The 21,293-nt window shown below is 36.8% G+C and overlaps 3 protein-coding genes across 12 annotated transcripts in view; 1 reads left to right on the top strand and 2 right to left on the bottom strand.

Moving 5' to 3' along the window:
- The window catches only part of Slif (cationic amino acid transporter slimfast), a 42,896-nt gene extending 37,438 nt beyond the window's left edge, over positions 1–5,458 (bottom strand). The window contains exon 1 of one of the 3 annotated variants that reach the window (XM_076791141.1): positions 5,133–5,458. The gene's annotated coding sequence lies outside the window, so the exon portion shown is untranslated. The remainder of the gene's footprint in view (positions 1–5,132) is intronic. The other 2 variants (XM_076791144.1, XM_076791143.1) reach the window with 2 other exon arrangements.
- A 932-nt stretch (positions 5,459–6,390) lies between these two features.
- On the bottom strand, positions 6,391–9,286 carry Ssl1 (general transcription factor IIH subunit 2 Ssl1). Of its 3 annotated transcripts, none has more exons than XM_076791154.1 (8): positions 9,041–9,286; positions 8,403–8,486; positions 8,102–8,303; positions 7,888–8,016; positions 7,643–7,816; positions 7,135–7,391; positions 6,777–7,026; positions 6,391–6,701 (listed from the first exon to the last, which is right to left on the bottom strand). In XM_076791154.1, exons 2-8 carry the CDS (start codon positions 8,459–8,461, stop codon positions 6,570–6,572), a joined length of 1,203 nt encoding a protein of 400 aa, XP_076647269.1. In that variant the 5' UTR covers positions 8,462–8,486; positions 9,041–9,286; the 3' UTR covers positions 6,391–6,569. The 3 variants fall into 3 exon arrangements, with proteins under 3 accessions (XP_076647269.1, XP_076647268.1, XP_076647270.1); XM_076791153.1 differs by lacking the exon at positions 9,041–9,286 and adding an exon at positions 8,572–9,032; XM_076791155.1 differs by lacking the exon at positions 9,041–9,286 and adding an exon at positions 8,959–8,996.
- Positions 9,287–9,310: 24 nt separating this feature from the next.
- Positions 9,311–21,027, top strand: Chro (chromodomain-containing protein chromator). Of its 6 annotated transcripts, none has more exons than XM_076791132.1 (11): positions 9,327–9,418; positions 9,505–9,743; positions 10,557–10,658; positions 11,365–11,507; positions 11,592–11,829; positions 11,911–12,071; positions 12,151–12,287; positions 12,363–12,572; positions 12,661–12,743; positions 13,643–15,970; positions 19,139–21,027. In XM_076791132.1, exons 3-11 carry the CDS (start codon positions 10,604–10,606, stop codon positions 19,234–19,236), a joined length of 3,453 nt encoding a protein of 1,150 aa, XP_076647247.1. In that variant the 5' UTR covers positions 9,327–9,418; positions 9,505–9,743; positions 10,557–10,603; the 3' UTR covers positions 19,237–21,027. The 6 variants fall into 6 exon arrangements, 5 of the variants coding, with proteins under 5 accessions (XP_076647248.1, XP_076647247.1, XP_076647246.1 ...); XR_013082575.1 differs by lacking the exon at positions 9,327–9,418 and having other exon boundaries at positions 9,439–9,743; positions 19,139–19,350; positions 19,410–21,027; XM_076791133.1 differs by lacking the exon at positions 9,505–9,743 and having other exon boundaries at positions 9,311–9,418.
- Positions 21,028–21,293: the final 266 nt, after the last annotated feature.

Genomic DNA, 21,293 nt, shown 5'->3' on the forward strand with positions numbered 1-21,293 from the left:
TGCAATATCTTTAATTGTTCAAAAATTATAACAAAATGTCACTAAATTCTTCGATCCGGACCACTGTAAGCCGTGGTCGTGGTCTTGGTCGTACCCGGGTCGTGGTCGTGGTTGTGGCCGTGCCGTGCCAGAGCGCGTTTAGCCTTAAGGGTCCGAGACCTTAATTATTCTTCATTTGGTAATCAATTACAGTGTTTACTCTATATATGTCCCAAATGCCTAGCCGACAAAAGTCCCAGAATTATCCCCACTGTCGTGGCGTATGCCCCGTGAGGGGTCATGTACCGAGATCTCTAGAGCTTCGTTGTCCTTTTCTACGTTCGGCGTGGATCAAAGAATAGTTTCTCCTGGTCGACATATGTCGAATAAACACTGCACTAAAAAAACCTAAGATTACGAAAATATTATGTAAAAATTCAGACGAAAATGGTAAAATCTTGAAAACTAGACTAAAATGGATTAACTTAGAAACTAGTAGATTACGATTCGTAACACCAATTAGCGACTACTACCGAAAATTTTGACATATTATTAACGATGATTGGTTTTCAGAATCACGACAATTATCCATGCGATACAACACCTAAATTATTTTCATCCTTCATTGCTAGCGAAAATTAAAAAAGGGTAATAAATAAATCGGGTCTCGGTAATAAATGAATAAACGATCAATTATGCCGCGATGATGAATTGCACATCACAAGCGAAATAATACGAAATAAAATATACATCCCATAGATTACAATGTTGATAGCAGTGACTGTCTTCTTTGTCGTTAATGTAATCAATATTATTTTTAACACTAAATTTCCTACACTTTCGCTAAAATGCAATTATTGAAGAAATGAATCCTCATTGTACATCCAGTTTTTTGTAATATTCTTATCAGTGCAATTTTATATATTATGATATATTATACATTATGTCATCTACAGAGAATAGAAGTTAAATTAACCCTCTGTATACAACCGAATTAATCACGATGTTCGAAGACAATAAACTTTTTCGGAGCTTTGTATCTTGTTTGGCAATTTGTGGTCCAATCAAACTTATTCTGTTTTCAACTTGTACTCCATTAATTCATACAAAACTTCTAAACTGTTTTCCATCTTCTAGGAAAAGGGACCCAATTAATGTGGTGGTGACAATTACTGTGCCTATATTAATTATATACTCCTCAAAAAATTAAAGGATCACCTATACAAACTCGAGAAATTGGGTCAATTTCAAGTGATCATAACTCCGGCAAAAATTGTTGTATCGATATCGTTAAAAAATCATTTGATACCTTGAAGTCTCTACTTTCAGATGTTTTTTTTTCAAATTTTCAACTACGTTGATTTTTGATACAATTATAGTGTTATAAAAAAGACTTTGACAGTTACAAAAAAGTGTGTTCAATTTCCAGAACAATTTTTTCCAGATTTCCAGATTTTTTTGATAAATCGCGTGATTTGATCGCGTCACTTGAATACCCACATCTTATCGTCAGATTGAAACTGAGATTCGGCCGATTCGACCGAGCACCTGATGAATCCGCTGCGACAATTTTTCACCTATAGCAAATGTGTTTAAAGTAACCGGTTCGCATAATATGGGGCTAACAGCGCTAGTTCGTCACTGTTCGTCACGTTGGCGTTCGGCTCAAGCGTGCTCTCTTATTGTTGCTTGTCATAAGGCAATCGGCGTGTACCTCGGTTGATCTTCGGGTGTTTTCGTGACTTGCATTGGTAGAATCGGATGAGAACAAGAGAGCACGCTTGAGCCGAACGCCAACGTGACGAACTAGCGCTATTAACCTTGCGTTATGCAAACCGGTAACTTGAAGCAAATTTGCCATAGGTGAAAAATGATCGCAGCGGGTTCATTAGGTGCTCAATCGAATCGGCAGAATCACAACTTCAATCCGACCTTAGATGTGGGTACAGTGAATTCTCGATATAAGTTCCTTATGCGGTTCAGGGACATTTAGACGAAATCTGTGGTTCTCACCGCATTTGAACCATACACAGTGCACGCTGGAATCTTAAATGACCCTACTCGTTGAATGTCCCAAACACGGGACATATAGACGGATAGGGACAAGAAGGCTGAGAAAACGTCTTTCTCTGATACAATGTTGCATGTGGAAAAGGACAGCGAAGCTCGAGAGCTGCCGCCACTACGGAATGTAAGATAACACGATGGGTATATCGGTGAGAGACCAGAAGACCACTACTAATCCAATTGCAAAACTTCTTTATATTTCATTACTTTTTTTATGAGATCTTCAACAACATATTCGTGGCACTTTTCTGATTAAAATGAAACCAAATATGAGCGATGAAAGTTACTTTTCACTACAATTATAGTAACGGAAAATTCGTGCAAATATGATCGGAATGATATGGTATTTGGTATCATTTTAATCAGAAAAATTCCACAAATACATTGATGAAAGTCTTATAAAGAAATAATGAATAATAAAAAAGTTTAAGTTTAAGATTTTCCGCGTCTCTTTCTTTCCCATACGCTATTCTTATTTGCGTCCGAAACTTTAATCGTTCATTACACAAGAAAAAATGATCGGAACTGTACCATATCTGGTATTATTTTCATTAGAAAAATTCCACGAATATGTTGGTAAAAGTCCCATAAAAAAATAATCAAAAATAAAGAAGTTTTGTTATTAGATTAGTAGTGGTCTCCTGGTAACACACACATATACACGACCGTGTTATGTTAAGGCTCGTACAGACCTGAACATTTCGACGAACATTGCGCCGAACAGCGACCGAAACGCAAAATCGCGCCGTTCGGATCGCCGAAATGAATGTCGATTTTGCGTTCCGTTCGCTGTTCGGCGCAATGTTCATCGACATGTTCAGGTCTGTACGAGGCTGCGGCGGCTCTCGATCTTCTGGGCCCCTCGCGGGGTATACCCCGCTGTGGTTTGGATAGCCCAAGGACCTTTAAACGTTAGGCTTGTAGGGACTTATTTCGGGAATTCACTGTATTGCGATCATTTCTCGCTGAAATATAGCGAGTTCAATTAAAAATGGAAATTATGTAAATTTGAAGCATATTTTCAGGAAGACCCAGTATATCGAAATGTTAATTAATTTGAAAAAAACAAAAGAAGTGCCTCCAAGAGGAAGGTTATTTCTATTGCTTTTTTACAGAAGATTCTACGATGATTTTTTCGCTTTCTAAAGCCAGTTAAAGTTAACAAGACAATTTTTGCCAATTTTGTTGAATATTTGCTTCAATGTTGCATAACTCGAACAAAAAAAAATCCCACTATGTTTGACAATAAGTTTTTTTGCACAAGAAGGCAGGCCCTTTCAAATAATGGTAACGCGATTTATAAAAAAAAATGTCTTTTCCTCTTTTTAGGATATTTCTTTTTTCTAATTAACCACTTCGCGACCACGGACGAGTTATCTCGAGATGCAATGTCGCTTACAAGTAGTTCTGCACGATAGTGGATGGAGATGCCACGTCGATGTAGCTTCGTAATGTAGCACTATGTGTGGATCCATGTTTCCAAATATTTCATTCTTGCTAAAAATATTTTCAAATTAAAACTCTCGTCCCAATAATTATCCCAATAGCTCATCGGTGGCGATATACGAACGAAACTTGGTCGCGAGATAACTCGTCCATGGCATAGCGTAAGCGACATTGCGTTGCGAGATAACTCGTCTGTGGCATAGCGCAAGCGACATTGCGTTGCGAGATAACTCGTCGGTGGTCATCGTACGAACGGTATTTCGTCGCGAGATAACTCGTTCGTGGTCGCGAAGTGGTTAAGTAAACTGCAACAGTTGTAGCAAAATTTGGCACATCTATTCTATTCACGAATATTCTTATAACTATCGAAATTCATGTGATAGTTAAACGTATGAAATTCAAATGGACACATACCTGAGAGGACTTTCTGATAGTTAACTCTCACACGTTAATCTTCGAGAGCAAAACATTTTTAAAGTACTCTCAAATGGACATGCAAATTGAGACATGTACCATTATTTCTATCGACGCCGTCTGCATACTGGATTGTTTATGCTCACGATTAATTTTTTTTACTGTTCTAGGTTTTAAGAAAGTCTAAAAAAATCTGAAATTCGTATTGAAGTCCCTATTTTAATATATAATAGTTGGAACGTCAAATTTTTTTAAGCATTAATAGGAAAAAATAATGTAATAGCATTCCCAAATTATTTAAATTCCTTTACATTTTTTTATTTTTCCAATTCGTTTCAGTCATAAATCCATAAAATCCACGCAGTACATAGTTATAGACACAAGTCACTCATAAATTTTTAAAGTTGTTATTAATTATTGCAAAGAAACCAATTCTTTACTGCTAGAAACTTATTATCGTTACTGCGAAATAAAGATAAACATGCACGTTTTGCACGTACACGAGCTGCGAGTTCGTTAACTATAACATGAAGAAATATTGCAAAATTAACCTTCTACTTTTTCCTTGACTGACACACATAATATACGCGTGTGTGTGCACACATATATATTTGTATACACTTCTAGGTAATACATTACTCTCACTTGTAAGTTGAAACTTCGAAACTAGAAGTTAAAGTGACTTGTTGTTCCTTACGAAAACTGTGTGATTGTTATGATATGTTCATACATAAACGAATTTATTTAATAATTACCCACCAAAGCGCTTTTATACTTTCAGTAATTCTAAACTAAAAGACTTTGGGTCATTTGAACCTTCTTGGAAGTTGGAGCGTTATAGAGTAAAACGTAAGCAAAGCAAACAAAAAAAAAAAAGAGTGATCGAAAACTGTTAAAAAGTAAGAACGAAAAAATAATAGATCTTTCTACTAAAGTTTAGGTTTAGAAAAGTGTGCAAGAAAATATACAAAAATGCTATGAAATTATTCATTTTAAGCACCACAGCGGATGTTTAAGTATGTTTATATTAGTTATACATTAAGATTAAAAATGTAATTGCGACTTTCTCGGATTGAGATCCGCAATCAGAACCTTATCTCGGAAGGAGACCCGCAGTCTAGTTACAAGTGAATACCGCAAATGTTTTAAATAAACATAATGGGATAATGAAAGCACGTCAGATTTTCGTGAGAAGTCTGTGAAAACGCGATTAAAATTAATCTTACCTTATTCCGGAAATGCGAGTTAGAAAGAAAACTAGGCGCGGAGGAAACGTCTCATATACGAGGACACTTTGTCCAGGCAGGATGGACATACGTAATCGAATCGGAAGTAGGTCGACACCGTGGAACCGGTCGCACCGGAGTACGATCGCAAACTAATAATGTGCTCTAATATAACGATGCTCGCTTCCACCTGTCCGCTAGCTAATAAACTTCAATCACCTCCCACCATGATTTCAAAGTGGTCGCGTTAAGCTGGAAAAACTTCTGGTTCCCTGTCTGGGGGAAAGAAGTATCTCTGTATCATTCGGTTGTACACAAACGACTGCTGATGTTTTGTTTTGCTTTCGCTTCCACGGGCTACGGTTCATCATGAACCGGCGAAGGCAGTTATATTGGCGGTCTTGTACAAAAGGTTAACGAGGGGCTTAATCATAAACCAGATTCTGTGATTATACAGTGGCATGCCGTGATTCGGTTATCGAGACATGCGATAACAAATAATAAACAGATTCATCCTTATCAATGTATTAGAAACTGCAGACTATTGGCCGCATCAATTGACCAATTTTTTTACGCAGCTGTTGATCATTTTAAAATATATAATTCTTATACTTGGTGAATTAGTTTTGAGTGCACAATTTGAAGGGAAAGTTAATATTTAAAAATAAAGAGACAAAGTTCCAACTTTGTAATGTTAAATAATGTGGGAAAAAGTCTTTATCGTCTTTATAGTTTTTACTCGTTATCTTTATATATTTTGTAAAATAATTTGTATAAGTTTTAAATTAATTGTATATTTTTACAGAAAAATGATTTAATGCTAAATGAAGCATTATTTTCAGGTCAATTGGTCCGAACGGCGTACGAGAATTAATACACATAAGTAATTTTTTTAACGACTTACGCGTGTACGCAATACTTTATATGTATATACCTATTAACTTGCATTTTATTAGAAAGTATGTTTCGCACTTTCATTTGTTTATGAATCATCGATTTATGGATATTATAGGTAGTAATAATCTTCTCAACGCTTCAATCGGGTTAGGTAATAGTTACGATCCCTGGCAATAATAGATTAATCACTGCTTAACAGTTCATAATCATTTTCTAGAAGTGTTTGAACTTTCGGAAAATTACTTTCAATCCATTGGAGGCACTAAACTGTGAATCAGATTATTTTTCAAATAGAATCTATAACTCGTTTGTCAAAGGAAATGTTCTCTGTGAAAAAAGTAATAAAGCACTGCCATTATAATTACTTTTTGTAACTTATTTATTCCTCTTTGGTAAGAGATCTCCGTATACATATATCACGGATCAGTTCTAAACATTTTTTGTATGTAGAACTGATCCTAGATTACAGTATACAATATTAAAATATTTAGTACAAAATAATTAAAATTAATTATATTACTCTACACACAATTAGTACAATTAAGCTCTTTCCGCGGACCTTTGATATGTATCTGGATTTGTTGCACAGCCTGGACACGTGTGTAAAGACTCGTGGATGAATATCTCACAGTCCAAACAAAACGTTTGATTACATTTATTACAAATGTATATCTGTAGACATCGATTTAAACTTAAATAAAGTTATATGTATATATTTCTTAATATAGTAAATTGTACACACTATACCTTTTTGTCTTTTTGTGACAAAGCTTTTTGGCAGCCATAACAAATTGAAGGGGTTCCTTCAAATGTTACTTCTTTAAATGATTCAACAGGGAATAAATAATGATAAGATCGAGCTAAATGAGGAGCAGATACCAAGGTGAGTCCACAGGCTCTACATTCAACAGGAAGTTCACAGTGTTTACTAAGGCACTGTGGACACAGATATCCTGTACTTGTAAGTTTAACAGTTTCATCTGCACTCACTGCATGGCTGTAAAGAAAACGTGATGTTTCCATGATAAAATTAAACAGTTATATAATAAAAAAAATTTGCATGTATCCATAAGTTGATAATCGGAACAAAATAAAATTAATTTACCACATGCACACTGCCATAGATGTTTCAGTTTCAGAAGATTGTAAAGCATGATGAGGAAACCCCATCTTTACAAGAGCAGCATCCAGTCTGGTTGCAGCTGGTGGTGGGTCTATATGCATATTTAATTGCTCTTTGTAATGTTTATCATCCAGCGCAACACTGTGTTCTCCACCGGTTGCAGTGGCCATTTTTTTGCAAATGTATAACTCAGCAGCTAAACCTATCACACTACACCTCACACAATCTGTTTTCATATTCTAGAATTACAGTACATCATTATTAAAATAATGGGCTTCGGCTTTTGTTCTATGTACTGGCTTGGTACGATAAGTAAAGTTGTGCGAGAACCTGAAAATGTCGGGTATCCGATGGTCGGAACGAGTAAAGAAGACATCGGTCGATACGAGTCGGGTTCTCGAAAATTTTTGGAATTCCCAAGAATAATCCCGATACATTCGAGAACCCGAATATCTTCAGGTTCTCGCACACCTCTAATAATAACACATACTTGTAGTGTTTCATTAATATCTCCAGGGTCACATGTTGTGAGAGCTCCTATAATTACTAATATTTCTTTGCTAGCATGTGACGGTAGCAATCGCAAGGATTTTAAAGCTAATTCCAGTGAGTTCTGTAACGATGGTTCACCTGCTGGTTGAAGCTGCTGCATGGCCTTTAACTCCTAAAAGGGAAAGAAAAATATATTTAAAAAAGCAAGTTACAGATTGGTAACGATTAAAAAAGAATATTTACCTTAATATGTTTTTTGGAGTTTCCAGCCAAATCACTGATTTTTTCTGCTCTTTTATTTCTTGTAATAATTACTCCTAGTTGGCTTATAGGATTTTGATAAAAGAATTCTTCAATAAAATCCTCTAGCAGCTTAAACCGAATAATGTTATTACATTAATAGATAATAAGTCATATAGTAAACAAAAATTACAACTAGTAATTGTCGAATATATACCTTTAAAGAACATAAGAAACGAGATGGTTTTAAATCTTGATTGGACATTGATTCAGAAACATCGAGAATTATATAAAGATGCCTCATCATCCCTAATCTGGCACCAACCTTTTTATCCATCTGACGTTTCCTCTTAGCATTGTGAATAATATCTGCAACCGATGCTTCCAAAAGTCCATGATCATCTTCCTTAATCGCTTCCCTAAATAAAAATATTTCCAATTATTTATAAAGTGACAAGTAGAGGATGTTACAATTCAACACATACAAGTAGAGAATGTTACAATAAATAAATGAATACCATGTCTTTTCATAACCAGTCTCCCACCGATATTCTTTCTCCTCTTCTTCATCAGCCATTTTTTAGTTTTTCAAATACATAAAACTGTAAGATAACAATAGAATCTGCCTTAATTAAAAATCATAATTCAAGCATATATTTTCATAAGTATATTTAAAAGTGTGCTTACTTTACACCGGTTATGATAAACTAAATCCTCATGAACTAGGTTAATCTTGTTTATACTACTACCAATAACATAAAAGTATAATGGGCCAAGATCACCGTTGAAAAAAATAATAATAAAGTAGCTCCATATTTTCAAATGAACGACATGATAAACTAGTATTTACTACACAAACTGTTTCAAAAAGTGGCATCAATTCATATTAATGTATGCATATACGATACTCCGAACCGAACCAGTATCTTTTCCGCGTGTGCTCGGTCAATACAAGAACCTATTATTTGAAATTTCTCCTCGTAAATCAGGAGGAAACGTATATCGTCGATATAAGTAAAGCGTGGGCGTGTGAGATTCGGATTACAGCTAAAGGAAAGAATTAATTAATCATACACCATTCATAAATCTGCGCGCAATAACCAATGACTAAGTATTTGCGAAATCGTCTTGCTGACATTAATTAACATAAACTTGCCTTTTCTATACACTCAATACAGTGCCGGAACATAAGAGAACCCGATGAATTAAAGCGGCAGATTTGAAATCAATAACGGAACGTTCGCTTTTTACCAGTTTTTTAAACCGAACATCTCAGTATATTTATCGGCGAATCGTATCAAGCGTAATAATCCGACTGTAAAAATGATCTCTATAGAAAAGATATCGTCGAGAAAAAGGAGGGAAGGTATATTGTAGAGTAATATTTTCCCGCCAAAAAGGCGAGCTGTTGCCGCGGCGAGTAGGCGCCATGGCGCCACTGTCGTCAGACGCGATCACTGTTTTCATCCCATCTCGTGCGGCGACGGCAATTTTCCAGAACAAGAAAGTCCGATTTTTCCACGGTATACCAGATGTAAGTGAATATCATTGGTTTTATTGTTGGTTCCATTGAGATTAGTATCGAACGGGTGTGTTCGAAAAATATTCATGGGTGGACAGGAAGTGAATAGTCGGGGAGAGTTTTCGTGACGAGAGCCATCTTGACGAGCATCGGCTTGCTCATGATAGACGGAGGACGAGTCTGCGGCGGCGACCACGGCGACGGCGGCAATGGCATCGTTTCTAAATGTTTCTTTCGATTCTAAACGGCCGTGTTGTCCGCAGTTCGAATAGTCACGTTGTATCGGTAACTTTCTTTCACGGGTGAGCCGGCTACTATTTCCAAGATCGAATTATCTGTGAGTTTTATTCGTTGGTAACTTACGCCACTGGCCGCGTTTACAATGACTCCATGCTGTGCATCTGATGTCTTACCATTTATGCGGGAATTTGTTTAGTTTAAATAAAAAGTATCCCCGCGTACGGTTCGTCATAACTTGCAGGATCGCAAACGCTTTAGAAATTTACCAATGGTAATGGTGTGTGTGAGTGCAGTGAACCTTTGTATTGCTGTAACAACGTCAGTGGTGTCTTATTAAAAAATGTTCGCAGTTCGATTTCCACCGGCATGTTGCGTGTAAATTTTTACGAGACCCGCGAAACTTTGAATTCTAAATCATCTAATTTTTATTTTGTTCGCTTGCGGTACAAATTGATAACAATATTAACGACTCATTATACTGCTTATTGGTGGAAAAAATTCTTTTTCTTATTTAAATCATGTATATAACTTTCTAGAAAACAATATTAGTAGGATTCACTGGTGCACTACCTAACTTATTAATACCGATTCATAGATGCTTTGTAAGTACACAGTAAAAATTAAATGTTGGATTTGATTATTTTCAATAATTTCTCCTTGCTTAATTTTCGTGTATCATCCATACATTATAATGCACAATATTGTTCTAGCAATGAAAACCTTCATTTTTTTGTTTTGTAGATCTATAATATGCTACAAGTGTGATTGTACAGTGAATTTTAATTTTATGATACAGTACTTTTTTTAATTGTTAAATAATTAAGCTGTGGCGAGACAATGTTAATTTGATCCATTATGTAATGTACGCAATCTTTTTGTACATTGAATTTAAAGGTCATTTAATTTTTAGAAAAAAACATTGCGGATAGAGATTTAAATATCGTCGTGCTGAGCAAAATGGAGGGAGGCGATGGCCCTTCAGCCATCAGTAGTAATCCTACTGCTATTAAAGGTAATGTTTATTACTTTTATGTGCGCAAGATTGTTCTAATAAATCATTTACTTATTTCTAAAAATATTTGTATGCATCCTATACAGTGGTTACTCTATTTATTTTCCAAAAGTCTCACAGATGAAAGTTCCAGAACTATCCCTGCTGCTGCAGGATATATCCCGTGAGGGACCATGAAGCTCAGAGACTTCGGTCGCCGAGGAGTGTAACATAATACAGGTCGGGTATATCAATGATATACATTCGACATGGATCAAAGAATAGTATCTCCTATCCGATATATCTCCCTGCCTAGATCCATGTTTTGGACATATATCGAGTAACCACTGTATTTGTAAGAAAGTCACAAAAAGTTTTGAAGCAATACAAACATTCATATTTAACCCTTAATGCTCTGTTGGCTCCACTACGAAGATATCTAACATTTGTTTAAAAAATAATTGGAGCGTTAGCAGAGCCAATGGAGTGTTAAGGTTTAATAAAATGTTATGAGAGTATGTATTGCTAAATTTTGAAACTTGTATAAATAGATTCTTTTGTACAGTTTCATAAGGGTTTGTAGAATTAACAAGTTGGTAGTTTATTGGTACAAAAAATTAAGGAACCTGACATACCGACCTTTTTCACTATACTTAAATATAAGACTAAATTCAAGCAGATCATATTCACTTTTACCTTTTGTAACATATTTTTATTATATTATCAGCTGCACAAGAGGAAATGGGAAGATTAGACGTTCTTGTTTGTGGACAGTGTCATTCAGTTTTTCACTTTATTGAAGAATTTCAAAAGCATCGTACAAAAGATGGCGCTTGCACTCAAACATCACATTTTCGTGAAAATAGTAATGTTAGTACTACTTATTAACAATTTTAAAGAACAATACAGGCAGACCATGGCAGAGTTATTTCATTTTATTATGATTTATTATAGAATGAACAGAAAGCACAAGTTTGGGCTTTCCTCTTGTGGAAAGGTTCACAAATTCAGCAGGAAGGTCCGGATAGAGACTCTACAAACTCGTGGAAACTTTATCAAAAATGGTGTAAAATGGATACGCACATTAGGGATTCCTGGATTGCAGCTGGGAAAACTATTCAAACTTTTACAAAAATCAGTAATGCAAAAATGCAAGATGTACCAAGGCAAAATCAAACAGCCAATGCAGAAGGTAGATTCTGTATGAAAAACTAATTATATTTTAAAATTTCATAAAGACTCGGTTACTGGAATTCACCTTGTACTTCTGTAGGGAAACCTGTAGTTGTTCGTAAAGTTATTAGAAATGGACAGCCAGAGGAAGCAGATAAGAAGGATGCTAAAGGCTCCGAAGTGAAGAATCAAAAAGAATTCTTTGATCCTGAAGGAGAAAAGAAAGAAAAACCAAAATTGAAACCTTCTATAAAACCTAAAGTTAGCTTATTACATTTAGTCAGCTAATTAATTCACAGTTTTTACATTAATTGTAAAAATAATTAATTTGCTTTCGTAGGGCAAATCTAGTAAGGCTGGTGAAGAAGATAGGGATACAACTGATGAAGAATATACAGTAGAGAAAATCTTAGCTAAACGATTCAATCCAAAAAAGAGGTGTTCAGAATACTTACTAAAATGGGAAGGATATGGACAGTAAGTTTTCTAGAAAGCTATATGTGAATTTAGATAATGACGACAATTTTTATTAAATATGTGCAATATTTGAAGTGAGCATAATACATGGGAACCTGCTGAGCATGTAGCGACGTGTAAACATTTATTAGAAGAATTTGAAAGAAATCTGGCAAAACAGAAAGAGTTGAAGGCAGCGCAACAGCAAGCTACTGCAAAGGCAGCTGCTCGAGGTGCACATCCAGCTCAAAAAACTGTTATAAAAGCGGAAGCTAAACCTGGACCAAGTACTGCAGCTCAAGTAGGGTAAGGCAACGATGTTTCACTCGCTATTCATTGTAAAATTCCATAAATATCGAAATAATTATGTTTTAATAATACATCCTGTATTTAGGAGACCAATGCGTTCGAGTAAATCAAAAGCTATGGATCAAGTGAAGCAATGGTGTGGTTCTATGAAAGATGAAGATAATGATTGTATGTATACTTTTATGATCAAGTAGACTGCATGTAAATACCTCATGCATTTTTTTTTAGAGGAATTTAAAGCGACAAACATTAAGTGGAATCTTAATATTATCAACCTGTGTATTTTAGAAGTTCTTGAATATTTATAAGTATAGTACTCTCGCCCAATAGTTCGCCTTCTCTTTCATCGTGTTCGAATGGTTCCCCCATTATTGAGGAAGCATGTTCGCGTTCGTATTTTAAAAAGCGACTCTCCTAATAGTTCGTTCAATACATACCAAAAATGATACACCTCTTTTATTTACGTACATACATATTTTATTCAAATGATTAATTAATTAAATATTTATAATACAGTAAGATGTTGATATAAAATTGATGTCATAATTTTTTTTCTTACATACTCGCAAACAAATATCAAACGATTAATGCAAATGACCAGGTTTATGCACGAGGAAACTTTACGAACTGTTGGGAGAGACAACCAGTGGGTAAGGAGGCCATTGCTTGTTGTTTGTTTCGTTTTGTGAAAAGAAGCCTCTTGGAAGGAATGTGGGAAGGGCACGCCCCGAGTCACACGTATTTTCGGCTCTAGCGAAATATTGGCTAAGCGGTGACATATACTACTACTACTCATACTACGTAGTCGTCAAAGCCTAAACATTCGGACCACGGAAGCATCGATGGTGGGGAGAGGCATAATAATACTTCATTTCGTGGAAAACTATTTCCCTACAGCCGTATACTGAACTATTGGGGGGGGGGGGGGAGTGAGAGTATACTGTACTATAAATGTATAAAGATTTGTAGTTTAATAAAAAGTACACATTAATATTTTATACAATCTGTGCTTTGTAAGTATGGACTATATATATTGCAGAAACAACTAAGATTTGTTCATCTTTTAGTATTGGGTAAAAGAAGAATGGACTATTCTGAGAGCGACTCTGAAGACGGAGGCAGCAGTGCTGCGAAACGAGCGAAAGGTGACACGGGTAGTGACGACGATTGGACTGGAGAATCCGATGAAGAGAGGTTGGGCCGTAGTGACGTGATTCAACGCGCGTTTAACCGTGCCAATGCACAGTCGAATGGATCAAACCGAGCTAGTGGTTCGTCCTCGGATCTTGCGACTTCATTGGGTCTGCAATCTCCCGAAGGAGCAAAGCCTAACCAACCGCCAGTTTTAGTCGCCAACGCGAAGGGAGTTGTTAAAGTAGATCCTAAACAAATGCCAAACTTAACGTCCGGCGTGTACGTGATGTCACGGAAGGATGGCATCATCAAGCTGGATTCGTCCCCTAGCGGAAAGTTGGCTGTAAAAGGTTCGCCGACAACACAAGGTGTACTGATGGTTCAAAATCGGGATAATACCAACGTAGTAAGAAAGCAAGTAATATCTGCCTCGCAGTCGAATTCCGTAACGCCGGTTAAAGTGGTATCTAAAATGGATGGAAGTCAAGTAGTAACCCAGATGAAAGTAGTTTCGAAGACGGTTGCAAGTAAACCAGGAGGTGCACAGAAAACAGAGCCCATAAAGATTCAGCCGAAACCAGATCCGACACAGTTACCGCAGATACATGTTGTGACCGCGGTGCCGGCTCCTATCACTTTGCAGCCTAGAATAAGTACAGGAGTACGTCCTGGACCTGTTACAGGCCAACGTAGTGCGGATGGTCGACCATTGTTACCGAGACCTCCACTGCGCGCGACAACACCAACTAGTGTACTCGGAATCGGATCCACGATTCGCACACCTGTTAGGGCGCCAGCCCCGAGACAAGTTCAAGCCCAGCAAACACGTCAGGTGCTACAAAAACGAACGACAACCGTGACCACGCAAAGCAATTCTGTGAGTCCTGGGAACGTCACACAAATTCGACCGAAATTCACGGTGCTTAGTTCACAGCCAAAGCAAGTGGTAAAGTCTGGAACTAGTCCAGTACAACAGGTGAAACAATCACCGAAAACACCAGTCGGTAAGCCACAGTCATTATTATCTCCGCAACAAAAATTACTTATGGCAAAAAGAAAAGCTCAAGAGGCAGCAGGTATTACATCCGGTGGCCGTGGTCTCTTAGCAGGAGCTCGTGTTAGTGTTGGACGAGGTAGAGGGAAGTTGGCCGAGACACCGTCAGCTACAACACCAGGAAACAAACCGAAAGAGAGTAAATTGGCTGAGGGCGATGGCCTCCACATGGAATTCCACGAGGTCGGTTCCGAAGAAAGTAGCAGCGAGGGTGAGCCAGAGCTTCCACCACCGGAAACAGATACCATAACCACTACGGAACCGGATAGTCCACCTCGACCGTTTACGCTGTGTCCATTAACAGGACGTATCATTGGGCCAGATGGGGAGCCCGTTGAGCAGCCAGCCGAGCCAGAACCCGAGCCAGGACCTACGACACCCTTGTCCACCGTCAAAACAACTACCGCTACGACGGACAGCATCGGCGTCCCAGCTACAACTACCACCACAGAATTGGTTCTACCTTCTCTAGAGTCCCTCACTGACGGCAGTGGCATAATGAGAGTCGAGATGAGTCCTGGAGGAACAACAGGCACTATTGTTCAGACAAGCGAACCTGCACAAATCAACTTGTCAAACGTGTCCGTACCTGCTCCAGACCTTCCTTGTTTGGATGACACTGCTCCAGCTGTGGCTGTACCAGCCACGACCTCATCGACACCGTTAACCGAAACAACACCTACACCCGAGGCTTCTATCGCGGCTGCACTATCTACAGCCACGGTTACGTCTACCAGCACAATTGCCATTACATCTGCTGATGTGACCAAGCCTGAAGAGAAGTTGCCTGAGGAAAGGAAGGTAACTCCTGAGGATACATCGAATTTGGTAACGATAACAGGCGAGGACGGTGTTGTTTATCAAGTGACCGGACAAGCCGACGACGGTCAAACGTTACTGGTGACGCGTGAAGCTGACGGTGAGCAACAATGCGTATACGTTACCACGGAACAACAAGGGGATGGCGGATCTGTGCTAACATTGGACCATGCTGTTGCCGAAGCTGTTGCACAGTTGATACCCGATCAGGTGAACTTGGCCTCGCAATTCTATGTGAAGGAAGGCGCCTCGGAACCTACTGAAAATCCGATGGTGATGTCTATTATGGATAATTCGAACACGACTGACGTGACCGAGGGCCAAGAAGATGGCGATGGTCATGGGCAAGTTGTAGCTCAAGTTGTACAAGCAGAAGAACCTACACCAGGTAATGTATAGTGAAATTATAGAGGTTGAGTTGCCGGAAACAGAATATTTCAGTTGCTTGTAGGCACTTTAAGAACAGACCATTTGACAGATTTGAAATATTCAAATAACAGGTTATTTTATTTTATAATTACTATTTGCTTATTTTACTTATTTTATTTTATTTTTTTGTCTGTAATCACTTTTGAAATAACATTACTTGAAATACCGTTTTAAATAACATGTTACAGTAGGGTCGATGCGTTCATAAATCGTACAATAAAAACACAAAAAACATTTTGTCAATGCAATGTTGCAAATATATTCAAGTTTTATTAACTGTTTAATAGGTTGAAAGTTTGATTAACTGTTTTAACAAAATCTGAGTACAGTGAATTCTCGATATATGTCAGCAACATGGGTCTTGATGTCATTTATCGTCCAGGAGGTCCGCGCCGAACGTAGAAAAGAACAGCGATGCTCGCCGCCGAGGAGTGTAAACATAACACAGGACAGGTATCTCGATGTAAGAGCAGGAGACCACTACTAATCCAATAACCAAACTTCTTTATTTTTCATTATTTTTTCATAAGGCTTTCACCAACTTATTCGTGGTATTTTTCTAATGCAAATGATACCAAATATGATATAATTCCGATGATATTTACTTGTGTAATGAACGATTTCCCTTACAATTATGTTAACGGAAAATTAGTGTAACTATGATCCGGTTGATATCGTGTTTGGTATCATTTTAATCAGAAAAATTCCACAAATATATTGGTGAAAGTCTCATAAAAAAATGATTAATAATAAAAAAGTTGAAGTTTTGATTTAAAGGCCCGAGCTCACGCCAGCCCTTCATCTTTTCCGAACGCATTGACTCTCCGTGACTCTTTCTTTCCAATACGCTGTCCTTCCTTGCGTCCGAAACTTTATCATATTGGGTATAAATTGCTACGAATATGTAGGTGAAAATTCCATAAAAAAATAATTAAAAATATAGAAGATTCGTTATCGATTAGAAGTGGTCTCCTGGCCTCACATCGATATACCCGATTCATATTATGTTACACTCCTCAGCGACCGAGGTCTCTCGAGCTTCTTAGCCCCTCACGGAATATACCCCGCGGTAGTGGGGTTAATTTCGCGACATATATCATCCAGACCTCGGCGGCATATATCGATAATTCACTGTACAGTTAATTCTTGATATGTGTAAACAACACGGGTCTTGTCTGTGTCATGTGTCGTCCAAGAAACATACCCGAGCCGTGTTATGTTTACACTTCTCGGCGACCGAGGCCTCTTGAGCTTCGTGGCCCCTCACGGGGTATACCCCACGGTAGTGGGGATAATTCCACGACGTTTATCATCCAGGCCTTGGTGACATATACACAGTGTGGTGCATTTAAATGGGAACACCTAAATATCTCGGTTATTATTAGTCGTACAAAAAATCTTCACAAAATAAAGTTGTACTGTTTCAAGGGGTTTTTACAAGTGTTAAAGGTCATCTATATGTTTTTAAATGGAATCATATATTTTTATTATCGCTGTGTGATAACCGAGGTCAAGACGAATCCAACAACCTGTAATATTGATCGTCACGTGACCTTGAGTTTGTTATCACTAACGATTCCACACCGTACATTTACACTCCATGGGCGCTGGTGTACAACTTGTCGAAGCCATTTCGGGTTTTCAGTGCACCAATAATGCATATTATGTGTATTCAGTTGTCCATGGTTAGAAAAAGGAACTTTGTCAGTAAAGAGAACGTCATAAAATATTCATGTCTTTGTATTTGCTACAATGTCTATGTACAAAAAGCAACCCGATTCTCAAAGTCGTTGCCATGAAGCTCCTGGTGTAAGGAAATATGGTGTGGATGAAATTTATGACGTTGCAATAAAGAACAAAGAATAAAGAACGTCCAATTTTTTGACAACTTGTAGTAGGATCAATATTGACTGTAGCCAATACAAAAGTTTCGGCATCTTCTCCAGGAGCAGGCTTTGATCGTTTTCCCTTCAGTGATTTAATACTCCCTGTTTTACAAAACAATTGAACTATGCGGTCATAACTTTGTCGAGAAGTATGATTTCTCTCAGGGTATCTTCCTGCGTACAGTTGAAATGCTTGTACTCAGTTACTTTTAGCCTCACCATAAACTAAAATAATTTCTACTTTTTCTGCATCACTGTACACCATCGTTTCAGAAAAGTAACGTTATCTTTCACAATCGAATAAATCCCGATGAATTTCTTAAACGTACTGATTAGAGTCACCACAAGGAGAAGAATTTGTATCAGTGTTTATAATTTATTGTAAGCGTGTTTACAGTCATTAGTCAAGGTTCAAGAACATCTCTTGAAACCCTAGGGGGGTCATGTCATCGTTATTTCACTGTTCACATCAAGTGTTCTACTTTCATGAATTTTTCGTACTCAAGGTCACGTCGAGGTCATAATATTACAGGTCGTTGGATTCGTCTTGACCTCGACTATCACACAGCGAGAATAAAAATATATGATTCCATTTAAAAAAAAACGATAACCTTGAAATCTTGTAAAAAAATGACCTTTAGAAAAAATTTTTACCATCATCAAATTCGCCCCTTGAAACAGTACAACTTCATTCTGTGGAGATTTTTTGTACGACTAATAATAACCAAGATATTTAGGTGTTCCCATTTAAATGCCCCACCCTGTATAGAGAGATCACTGTACCGTAAAGATCAAAACACCTCGGATAATATGGAATTTCGGTTAAATGGGACTCGGATAATCGAGTCTACCGTCATTTTATTTCATAATTATTTGAGATAATTGTGAAATTGTCCTTCAAAATTATATGAAGTAACCTGATTAGAAGTTTTGAGTATGGTTTACACTCACACTTCGTTGTATATTATTTTCAGGATTATTTTTCTTGTTAAAATTAAAAAATAAAATTATGAAATAATACATTATTTGAAATATCCATTATTTCAAATGAATCAATATTATCTTTATTTCCAAATAACAGTACGAATTTAATGATTTCAAATAAGTTATTCCTTAACAGTACGAAAAAAATTGTATGTAAACGTTCTATTTCTGGTGATTTACCTCGTACATGAAACGCAATTTCTTCTTGTATTAAGAAAATGGTGCTGATATTACATTTTGCCTATGTTGAAAATTAGGAGGTACCAGACGTGTAGTTTTACTCTTACCGGATGGAAATCTGATGATGACAGAAGTAACGGAAGAACAGTACGCAGCACTAGGACTCGGCAAGTGAAGAGAACTCACGAAAGTAACCGACACAAACGGATTGTAATAAGCGATTGTGCATCGAACTATAACAATCTACATGGAAGTTGTACGCTTAAGGGTGACCGTGGGTTGTATATATGTAAGAACGTTCACTTCGTACAATTGCAATGGATAAAATCATATATTGACATTTTCCAGCTAAAAAAAGAATAAACAGAGTGTAAAAAAAAAGATACCAGGAGGAATCAACAAAATGCAGAAATCTTGAATTAGATTATGATGAAGGGAACGATTCTTTTAGATATTCATGTCTCGGTGTAAAACGAAACGGCTGGTATTTTACATTTTATCGTTTAATTTATAAAAAAAAATACGAGGGGGACCGCAGGTTTTTTGCCTAAGATTGAAGCGGATGGAACAATATCACATTACAAAGCGACACCATTACACACACAAGTTTGAAGTAAGCATTGTATTTGTAGGATAGTGAAGTATAATCTGGGGTTTTATATTTTCTAAACAATAATAGGCGTTTAATAAAGACCTTTATTCCCTGCATACAACGTCCAAGCTTATCGTCATCGTAACATAGAGGACTCGTCAGACAAGCTATGGTAGTTATCGAGACCAATTGGCGCTTATAAAAATTATCAGATGTAAATATAAAACGTAATTGACTATTTAAAAGAAAAAAATACGAAAGAAAATTTTCACAGGAAGCTTGAACCTAGTTTGACTGTGTTGAACATTCTCAATGGACGATCGATGCGAAACGTTTCTTTTATTCTAAATTGCATTTTCGTGATAGGCCAAGATGGTGTCCGTGCGTGAATTTTTAAAATTCATATTGTAAATCATCTTTCTCATAAGCGCGAAAAATCTTATTTTGCGTTTCCATGGACTGTGTATGCTTACATATAGATTAAATAAGTGCACTCTTATCAAAGATCACATCATTTCTGAATCTATACAGGCTTTAAGAAAAGAAAGAAGAGAGACGAAAATACAGTGTTGTTTAATGGAACACGATGCGCGTCTCGTTATTAAGCCCATTCCTTTTCAGCTTAAAGATACTCTGAATTAAAAAAAATGCAAATATAATAAATAAGACTAATGCTTCTGCGCCGGATGCTTCTATCAAGCGAAAGAATATTAATTTCTTTTTTTGTTAATCGAACCTGTAAACGATGGAAAATCGTTAAGAAAACACGTAGGTGAGAGAGAGAACAAAATTCAAGCGTCCGATTTGGATCCATGTCCTGAGGAAACAATGATCTTTCTTGCATATTTGTATCGCTAGATTGTACAAAGCGTAATCTGTAAACTCGTATACGTGGAAAATCATACATATGATGTCTATATGCGTTTTACAAAAGGATTATACATAGAGAGATTGAATGATAAAAAAAAATAATGATTTAAAAAAAGGAGTTCTTTGTATTTACGAATTGCGGATTATGATAAATGTAATAAGTGTACCTTATGTAATAGCGACGTTGGACGGGAGCAGCATTTTTTGTCAACGTCCATAGGGTGAAACTAGATTCAAGCGTTTAAGTATAGAGAGCCATAAGGGGCTCGCGATAAATGGAAGAGGAGAAAGAACTACACGTGATGAATACGATTATACATGTATATGTACATGTACTACGTCTCTCAGTGTAAGAGGAAACTATTTTGCACGGTGTACGGCCAGGAATATAAAATCCTAGTATTTTACTAACGTAACCCTTTTGTACATAGAACTTCATTCTCTCAACCTTTATATAAAAAAAAAATTGTTTCCAAATAAATCATAATCTTAAAACTAATATAATAGATTCTTTTCTTTGATTGTACCCTTGCTAGCTTTTCTACCGTGTGATATATTAAGTACGCATCTGTAGAACTTTTTAATTTTATTTTCTGATTTTACTTAATGTTATTTATTTAAGTACAAAGATATTAAATAGTAACATTAAATATGTTATATACAATGTTTTGTACAATAAACAGAATGTACATATACGCGTATAATCATTATTTTTATATTATTATTTGATATATTGGTACTACTTCCTTGAAAAAACATTTTTACAAAAT

Source organism: Halictus rubicundus, chromosome 7, assembly GCF_050948215.1.
Source record: "Halictus rubicundus isolate RS-2024b chromosome 7, iyHalRubi1_principal, whole genome shotgun sequence".
NCBI classification, from domain to species: Eukaryota; Metazoa; Arthropoda; class Insecta; order Hymenoptera; family Halictidae; genus Halictus; species Halictus rubicundus.

Coding starts and splice junctions, on each gene's coding strand:
- Chro (XM_076791133.1), top strand. CDS start 10,604: ATGGAGGGAGGCGATGGCCCTTCAGCCATCAGTAGTAATCCTACTGCT. Junction 12,072..12,150: donor AACCTTCTATAAAACCTAAA/GTTAGCTTATTA, acceptor TTGCTTTCGTAG/GGCAAATCTAGTAAGGCTGG. Junction 15,971..19,138: donor AGCAGAAGAACCTACACCAG/GTAATGTATAGT, acceptor GTTGAAAATTAG/GAGGTACCAGACGTGTAGTT.
- Ssl1 (XM_076791154.1), bottom strand. CDS start 8,461: ATGGCTGATGAAGAAGAGGAGAAAGAATATCGGTGGGAGACTGGTTAT. Junction 7,817..7,887: donor ACTCCAAAAAACATATTAAG/GTAAATATTCTT, acceptor TTTCCCTTTTAG/GAGTTAAAGGCCATGCAGCA. Junction 6,702..6,776: donor TGTCACAAAAAGACAAAAAG/GTATAGTGTGTA, acceptor CGATGTCTACAG/ATATACATTTGTAATAAATG.